The sequence below is a fragment of the Nerophis lumbriciformis genome, linkage group LG30 (genome assembly GCF_033978685.3).
Source record: "Nerophis lumbriciformis linkage group LG30, RoL_Nlum_v2.1, whole genome shotgun sequence".
Lineage (NCBI taxonomy): Eukaryota > Metazoa > Chordata > Actinopteri > Syngnathiformes > Syngnathidae > Nerophis > Nerophis lumbriciformis.
This window is the reverse complement of record NC_084577.2, coordinates 32,412,990-32,422,530: the sequence shown is the minus strand read 5'-3', so window position 1 is coordinate 32,422,530 and position 9,541 is coordinate 32,412,990. Positions and strand designations below refer to the sequence as shown.

The 9,541-nt window shown below is 43.0% G+C and overlaps 1 protein-coding gene across 2 annotated transcripts in view; it reads left to right on the top strand.

The window, feature by feature from the left end:
• The first annotated feature begins 614 nt into the window (after nt 1-614).
• LOC133579714 (uncharacterized) overlaps nt 615-9,541 on the top strand; it is a 24,142-nt gene continuing 15,215 nt past the window's right edge. For both annotated transcript variants that reach the window (XM_061934110.1, XM_061934109.1), the window contains exons 1-6: nt 615-816; nt 1,988-2,094; nt 5,745-5,769; nt 5,876-5,916; nt 6,788-6,998; nt 8,828-9,029. In XM_061934110.1, coding sequence (XP_061790094.1) covers nt 630-816; nt 1,988-2,094; nt 5,745-5,769; nt 5,876-5,916; nt 6,788-6,998; nt 8,828-9,029 — 773 coding nt within the window. In that variant the 5' untranslated portion in view covers nt 615-629. The remainder of the gene's footprint in view (nt 817-1,987; nt 2,095-5,744; nt 5,770-5,875; nt 5,917-6,787; nt 6,999-8,827; nt 9,030-9,541) is intronic.

The window sequence follows — 9,541 nt, the reverse complement described above, 5'->3', positions numbered from 1 at the left end:
ATCTGGTGGACCGGGCTGTGGAATCCTGCTTGTTGGTCGGGTAATTGGGGGTCTCTGGTGGGGTCCAGGCGGGCCAGGAGGAGTCGCTCCAGGTCTTTCAATGGGACACATTGGATTGGGGTTGTCCGTTGGTTTGTTGGGTTTGGGTCGGGCAATGATTGATGCTCTTCTTGTCTTTGATAGATTTGTTTACAGTAAATATTGTACCGGATGGTTTTTGGTTACAGTAAATGTTGTACTTGATCATTTTGTTTACAGTAAATGTTGTATTTGATCGTTTTTTGTTTACCGTAAATGATGTATTTGATAGTTTTTGTTTACAGTAAATGTTGTATTTGATAGTTTTTGTTTACAGTAAATGTTGTATTTGATAGTTTTTGTTTACAGTAAATGATGTATTTGATAGTTTTTGTTTACAGTACATGTTGTCTTGCTAGGTGGACACCATGAGGGAAGGTTCTAGAGTACAGGAGAACACGGAGCGTGGTTACAGAACGGCCATCAGTGGCGCACAGTTGCAGGGATCCGCAGCTCACCTGGCCAACTCCTACTCACCTGTGCCCAGTATGTACTCACCTGTGCCTAGAATGGACTCACCGTTGCACAGCATCGACTCACCTGTGCCCAGCATGGACTCACCTGTGCCTAGCATGGACTCACCTGTGCCCAGCCTGTACTCACCTGTGCCTAGCATGGACTCATATGTTCCCGGCATGTACTCACCTGTGCCCTGCATGTACTCACCTGTGCTCAGCATGGACTCACCTGTGCCCAGTATGGACTCACCTGTGCCCAGCGTGACTTTACAGGACGCAGGTAAAATGTTCTCTGTTTGGCTTTTTTCAATGATCCTGTCGAATGAACTTTGAACTTTGAACATGTCAAAAATGCAATACTCAGTAAAATATCATGAAGTACTATATTCAGTACCCTGAAAGTACACCAACATTAATATGTAATATACACAATCAAATATTACACCATTAGTACTAAGTAAAATATCACAAAGTACTACATTCAGTACCCTGAAAGTACATCGATATTCACAATCAAATATTACACAGCAGCAAGACGACTTTGCTTCTTCAATTGACATACAAGAAATGTTGTGTAAAGTTTATTTTCCTTCATCTCCATCTCCATCTTCATCTCCACCTCCACCTCCACCTCCATCTCCACCTCCATCTCCATCTCCATCTCCATCTCCATCTCCATCTCCACCTCCACCTCTACCTCCACCTCCATCTCCATCTCCATGTCCACCTTCACCTCCACCTCCGTCTCCATCTCCACCTCCACCTCCATCTCCATCTCCATCTCCATCTCCATCTCCATCTCCACCTCCATCTCCACCTCCATCTCCATCTCCATCTCCACCTCCGTCTCCACCTCCACCTCCATCTCCATCTCCATCTCCATCTCCATCTCCATCTCCATCTCCACCTCCATCTCCACCTCCACCTCCATCTCCATCTCCATCTCCACCTCCATCTCCATCTCCATCTCCATCTCCATCTCCACCTCCATCTCCATCTCCACCTCCACCTCCATCTCCATCTCCATCTCCATCTCCATCTCCATCTCCATCTCCATCTCCACCTCCATCTCCATCTCCATCTCCATCTCCACCTCCCCCTCCACCTCCACCTCCACTTCCATCTCCATCTCCATCTCTATCTCTATCTCTATCTCTATCTCCACCTCCATCTCCGTCTCCATCTCCATCTCCATCTCCACCTCCATCTCCATCTCCACCTCCATCTCCATCTCCATCTCCATCTCCATCTCCATCTCCACCTCCATCTCCATCTCCACCTCCACCTCCATCTCCATCTCCATCTCCATCTCCACCTCCATCTCCATCTCCATCTCTATCTCCACCTCCCCCTCCACCTCCACCTCCACTTCCATCTCCATCTCCATCTCTATCTCTATCTCTATCTCTATCTCTATCTCCATGGCCATCTCCATCTCCATGTGGGCGTAGCTGAGGTTGGTAGTAAAGTGTACCTTGGAGTGCGAGTGAAGATGCCAGTCAAAGATCTGCTGAAGAACATCCGCATGGCTCAGGGATGGAACCCTCAAGACATTCAGGTACCATTTGAAGCATAAGGTTTTCTTCACTTTCACTCTTCTCTGGACAAACCATTTCAATACTCGTGTTACACTTTTATTATCCATCCATCCATTTTCTACCGCTTATTCCCTTTGGGGTCGCTGGAGCCTATCTCAGCTACAATCGGGCGGAAGGCGGGGTACACCCTGGACAAGTCGCCACCTCATCGCAGGGCCACTATTATTATAATTATGATTATTATTAATATAATTATTATCATCATAATAGTTTGTATTATTAATATTATTATCATCATCATCATTGTTATTATTATTAATATTATTTTATCACCATCATCATTGTTATTATTAATAATATTATTGTCATCATCATTGTTATTGTGACCGACTCAAGCCGTCGGGTGGGTTGTCCCCAGCTGCGCGATCCACGCACCTTATAATGATTGTGGCGTCGCTCCCGGCGCGCCCCGCCTCGCTGCTCGCTCGCAGTCTATGCCTCCTTGCTGCCATCTTGGAGCGGGCTCCGGTGTGCCCTGCCTCGTTGTTGGACTGCCGGCCATGCCTCCTCCCCGCCATCTCGGAGTCGGCCCCGGCCGGGCACGCCTCGCTGTCGGTCTGCCGGCCCGGCCTCCCCACAGTTATTATTATTAATATTATTATCATCATCATTGTAATTATTATTAATATTACTATCATCATCATTGTAATTATTATTATAATCATCCTCGTCATCATTGTTATTATTATCATTATCATCATCATTGTTCCATCCATCCATCTCCAACCGCTTATCCGGAATGGGGTGGCGGGGACAACAGCTCCAGCAGACTTCCATCTCCAGAGCAACATTAGCAACTTCCTCCTGGGGGATCCCGAAGCGTTCCCAGGCCAGAGAGGAGATGTAATCCCCCATCTGGTCCTTGGCCTGCCCCGGGGTCTCCTCTCAGTGGGACGTGCAATGAGGACCTACCCAGGGAGACGCTGGTGAGGCATCCGCACGAGATGCCGGAACCACCTAAGCTGGCTTCTTTCCAAGCGAAGGAGCAGTGGCGCTACTCCGAGTCTCTCTCGGGTGACTGAACTTCTCACCTTATCTCTAAGGGAGATGCCAGCCACCCTTCTGAGGAAACTCATTTCAACCGCTTGTATCCGCCATCTTATTCTTTGGGTCATGACCCACACTTCATGACAATAGGTGAGAGTAGGAATGTAGATTGCTCGGTAGACCGAGAGCTTTGCCTTCTGGCTCAGCTCTGGTTTTGTCACAACAGTGCGGCAGAGAGACTGCAATACTGTCCCAGCTGCTCCCATTCTCCGGCTGATTTCCTTCTCCATCTTTCCCTCACTCGTGAACAAGACCCCGAGATACTTAAACTCCTCCACCCGGGACAGAGTCTCGTCCTCTACCTGGACTGCACAAACCATCGGTTTCCTGCTGAGAACCATGGTCTCAGATTTGGAGATGCGTATCCTCATTCCAGCTGCTGAATACTCGGCTGCAAACCGATCCAGTGAGAGCTGAAGGTCACGAACCAATGGTGCTATCAGGACCATTTTATCTGCAAACAGCAGTGACGCAACCTTTAGCCCCCCGAGACGTATACCCTCTCCGCCATTGTCATGACTGTCATGATCCGTGGTCCGGATCATGTTTAGTTTAGTTATGTTCTGTTAGTTTTGGACTTCTTTAGTTCCGTCTGCGCTTCCTTGGTTGTTGTTGTCACCATGGCGACTCATTGTGTTCACCTGTCTCTGATTAGTGCTCGCCCGCTCACCTGCTTCCCGAGCACTAATCAGAGGTATTATTTAAGCTTGTCTTTGCTAGTCAGTGGGCCTGGCTTCATTGTTTATGTCACCCCTGTTCCAAGTAAATTGTCTTTTTCCATGCCATAGCTTCTGGCTAAGTCTTAGCGTCACGTGTGTTAGGCATGCTTGTCTTTTTGTTCTTTGCCTATGTTTTTGCTAATTGGGTGATTTATGTCTAATAAATCATATTCTACCTTTACGCCTTCGTCCGGAGCCGTCCTTTTTGCATCTTGGGAGAACAACTGCGCAGCAAGCTGCGACCCGATCGTGACAACGACTTTGTCTAGAAATCCTGTCCATGAAAATGACAAACAGGATAGGTGACAGAGCGCAGCACTGGCGGAGACCAACTCCCACTGGAAACTGATCCTACCTACATCCAAGCACCCGGACACAACTCTCACTCTGGTTGAACAAAGATTGGATGTCCCTCACCAGGGTCCACCTCACTCCGTACTCCCTCAGCACCTCCCACAGGATCTCCCGGGTGACCCGGGCATACGCCTTCTCCAAATCCACAAAGCACATGTAGACTGGATAGGCATACTCCCAGGTCTTCTCCATGATTACCGCAAGAGTAAAGAACTGGTCAGTTGTTCCATGACCAAGACGGAATCCACATCGCTCCTCTTGAATCTGAGATTCGACTATCGGCCGGACCCTCCTTTCCAGGACCTTGGCGTAAAATGTCCCTGGGAGGCTGAGTAGTGTGATACCCCTGGAATTAGCACACACCCACTGGTCCCCATTTTTCAATAGGGGAACCGCCACCCCAATCTGCCACGCCCTCAGCACTGTCCCAGACTTCCACGCAATGTTGAAAGGGCGTATCAACCAAGACAGCCCCTCAACACCCATTGACTATTATTTATATTAATAACCTGTAAAATGATCAATTACTATTAGTATTATTCTTAACGTGTGACTGCACCAAAAGATGTTCCACATCAGAAGTGTGACTACACCAAAAGATGTTCCACATCAGAAGTGTGACTGCACAAAAAGATGTTCTACATCAGAAGTGTGACTGCACAAAAAGATGTTCTACATCAGAAGTGTGACTGCACCAAAAGATGTTCCACATCAGAAGTGTGACTGCACCAAAAGATGTTCCACATCAGAAGTGTGACTGCACCAAAAGATGTTCCACATCAGAAGTGTGACTGCACCAAAAGATGTTCCACATCAGAAGTGTGACTGCACAAAAAGATGTTCTACATCAGAAGTGTGACTGCACAAAAAGATGTTCCACATCAGAAGTGTGACTGCACCAAAAGATGTTCCACATCAGAAGTGTGACTGCACCAAAAGATGTTCCACATCAGAAGTGTGACTGCACCAAAAGATGTTCCACATCAGAAGTGTGACTGCACCAAAAGATGTTCCACATCAGAAGTGTGACTGCACCAAAAGATGTTCCACATCAGAAGTGTGACTGCACCAAAAGATGTTCCACATCAGAAGTGTGACCTCACCAAAAGATGTTCCACATCAGAAGTGTGACTGCACCAAAAGATGTTCCACATCAGAAGTGTGACTGCACCAAAAGATGTTCCACATCAGAAGTGTGACTGCACCAAAAGATGTTCCACATCAGAAGTGTGACTACACCAAAAGATGTTCCACATCAGAAGTGTGACTGCACCAAAAGATGTTCCACATCAGAAGTGTGACTGCACCAAAAGATGTTCCACATCAGAAGTGTGACTGCACCAAAAGATGTTCCACATCAGAAGTGTGACCTCACCAAAAGATGTTCCACATCAGAAGTGTGACTGCACCAAAAGATGTTCCACATCAGAAGTGTGGTGTCATGTTTGTGTTGAATATAAAATCTTTGTTTTTCTTCCACTGACAAGCAGAACCGTGACAAGAAGAATGTCAAAGGTGAGTGACTCCACTTCACTTCTTCTTCTACAACATCTTTAAGTCTACTACAACATTTAGTCTTCTTCTACAAGTTGAGGCTAAAAGAAAGTCACTCATCTTTTAGGCTCCAAGAAGAGAGTGAAAACACGCCGAAGAAGCAGCAAGGTGAGATCTACTTCTCTTTTCTGGGACTCCTTGTGTCCTCACATGTTACATGTCACTTCTCACATGTCACATGTCACTTGTTACATGTCACATGTCACATGTAACAAGACATGTAACAAGTGACATGTCACATGTTACATGTTAAATGTCACTTGTTACATTTAACATGTTACATGTCAGATGTCACATGTTAAATGTCACTTGTTACATGTCACTTGTTAAATGTCACATGTTACATGTTAGATGTCACTTGTTACATGTCACATGTTACATGTCACATGTTACATGTTAAATGTCACTTGTTACATTTAACATGTTACATGTCAGATGTCACATGTTAAATGTCACTTGTTACATGTCACTTGTTAAATGTCACATGTTACATGTTAGATGTCACTTGTTACATGTCACATGTTACATGTCACTTGTTACATGTTAAATGTCACTTGTTACAATTAACATGTTACATGGCACATGTCACATGTCACATCTCACATGTAAATAGGTTACATGTCACGTTTTATAAGTTACAAGTCACATCTAACAAGGTACACATCACGTTACAAGTCGCATGTCACATGTCACATGTCACATCTCACATGTAAATAGGTTACATGTCACGTTTTATAAGTTACAAGTCACATGTAACAAGGTACACATCACGTTACAAGTCGCATGTCACATGTCAAATGTCACATATCACCTGTTAAATTTCACATGTAAAAAGTCACATGTGACCTGTCAAAGGTCACATGTGACATGTCAAAGGTCACATGTGACATGTCAAAGGTCACATGTGACATGTCAAAGGTCACATGTGACATGTCAAAGGTCACATGTCTCTCATAGCTGGTTTGTGTTTGGTCATCAGAGAAAAGTAGTGAGCAGCAGCCTGGAGGATCTGGCCATCATTGTGGAAGTTCTAGAAGAAGATCTGAGAACTTCCTGCATCAACTCTTCTTCTTCTTCTTCTTCTCCTTCTTCTTCTTCTTCTTCTTCTTCTTCTTCTTCTTCTTCTTCTTCTTCTTCTTCTTCTTCTTCTCCTTCTTCTTCTTCTTCTTCTTCCTCGCTGGATCACGAGGGTAACTTGATGTTCCTTCAGTTACACACTTGTCTTACAACATAAGGTGTCATGTTCCTTAGAGATGTCCGATAATGGCTTTTTTGCCGATATCCGATACTCCGATATTGTCCAACTCATAATTACCGATTCCGACATGAAGCGATAGCGATGTCTACAGTGGTGGAATGAACACATTATTATGCCTATTTTAGTTGTGATGTCCCGCTGGATGCATTAAATAATGTAACATTAAATAATGTAACTGGATGCATTAAATAATGTAACTGGATGCATTAAACAATGTAACATTAAATAATGTAACTGGATGCATTAAACAATGTAACTGGATGCATTAAACAATGTAACATTAAATAATGTAACTGGATGCATTAAACAATGTAACATTAAATAATGTAACTGGATGCATTAAACAATGTAACTGGATGCATTAAATAATGTAACTGGATGCATTAAACAATGTAACTGGATGCATTAAATAATGTAACATTAAATAATGTAACTGGATGCATTAAATAATGTAACATTAAATAATGTAACTGGATGCATTAAATAATGTAACTGGATGCATTAAATAATGTAACTGGATGCATTAAATAATGTAACATTAAATAATGTAACTGGATGCATGAAACAATGTAACATTAAATAATGTAACATTAAATAATGTAACTGGATGCATTAAATAATGTAACATTAAATAATGTAACTGGATGCATTAAATAATGTAACTGGATGCATTAAATAATGTAACTGGATGCATTAAATAATGTAACAAGGTTTTCCAAAACAAATCAACTCAAGTTATGTAAAAAAAAAGCCAACATGGCCCTGACATATTTATTATTGAAGTCACAAAGTGCATTATGTTTTTTAACATGCCTCAATTTGGGACATGCTCTCCCTGAGAGAGCATGAGGAGGTTGAGGTGGGCGGGGGGTGTATATTGTAGCGTCTCGGAAGAGTTAGTGCTGCAAGGGGTTCTGGGTACTTGTTTTGTTGTGTTTGTGTTGTGTTACGGTGCAGATGTTCTCCTGAAATGTGTTTGTCATTCTTGTTTGGTGTGGGTTCACAGTGTGGCGCATATTTGTAACAGTGTTAAACTTGTTTATACGGCCACTCTCAGTGTGACCTGTATGGCTGTTGACCAAGCCGTAGATATTATGTGACTGGGCCGGCATGTCTTTAAGGCACGCCCCCAATATTGTTGTTTGGGTGCAAATGGGGAGAAATTGGGGAGAATGGTTGCCCCGGGAGATTATTGGGAGGGGCAAGTCTCCCGGGAAAATGGTGAGGGTTGTCAAGTATGACTGGGAGATGCAACTGCTCTCTACTTCTCCTTACTGTACTTCTCCTTACTGTACTTCTCCTTACGGCCGTGTACACAGCGGCCTTTTAAAAAGTCAGACTTTTTACTTTTTCAAACCGATACCAATAATTTCCGATATTACATTTTAAAGCATTTATCGGCCGATAATATCGACAGTCCGATATCATCCGACATCTCTAATGTTTCTAAGGTGTCATGTTTCTACTGTACAGAGAATATAAGGTGTCATGTTTCTACTGTACAGAGAATATAAGGTGTCATGTTTCTACTGTACAGAGAATATAAGGTGTCATGTTTCTACTGTACAGAGGATATAAGGTGTCATGTTTCTACTGTACAGAGGATATAAGGTGTCATGTTTCTACTGTACAGAGAATATAAGGTGTCATGTTTCTACTGTACAGAGGATATAAGGTGTCATGTTTCTACTGTACAGAGGATATAAGGTGTCATGTTTCTACTGTACAGAGGATATAAGGTGTCATGTTTCTACTGTACAGATGAGTCCGATGACATCATCCCCAGCCCACAGTCCCACTGGACGTTCTCACCAGGGTCAGCTGGGTACCATCAAGCCCCGCCCCCTCTCACATGGACACCAAGCCCCTCCTACTTCTTCTGGACGCAGCTTCAGAAGCAGGAAGTTCGTCTGAGGGACGTCTCTGATGACTTCCTGTTGGCCACCGATGGACACGGACGCACGTATGATAATACTGCATAGTTATACTTTCTTCTTGAAGAGTACTACAATAATACTGCATACTTATACTTTCTTCTTGAAGAGTACTACAATAATACTGCATAGTTATACTTTCTTCTTGAAGAGTACTACAATAATACTGCATACTTATACTTTCTTCTTGAAGAGTACTACAATAATACTGCATAGTTATACTTTCTTCTTGAAGAGTACTACAATAATACTGCACACTTATACCTTCTTCTTGAAGAGTACTACAATAATACTGCATAGTTATACTTTCTTCTTGAAGAGTACTACAATAATACTGCATAGTTATACTTTCTTCTTGAAGAGTACTACAATAATACTGCATAGTTATACTTTCTTCTTGAAGAGTACTACAATAATACTGCATAGTAATACTTTCTTCTTGAAAAGTACAACAATAAAACTGCAAAGTAATATATTATTTAGACAGAACAATAATATATATTTGATAATATTACCAAGTGTATATTTATATATACTGGAT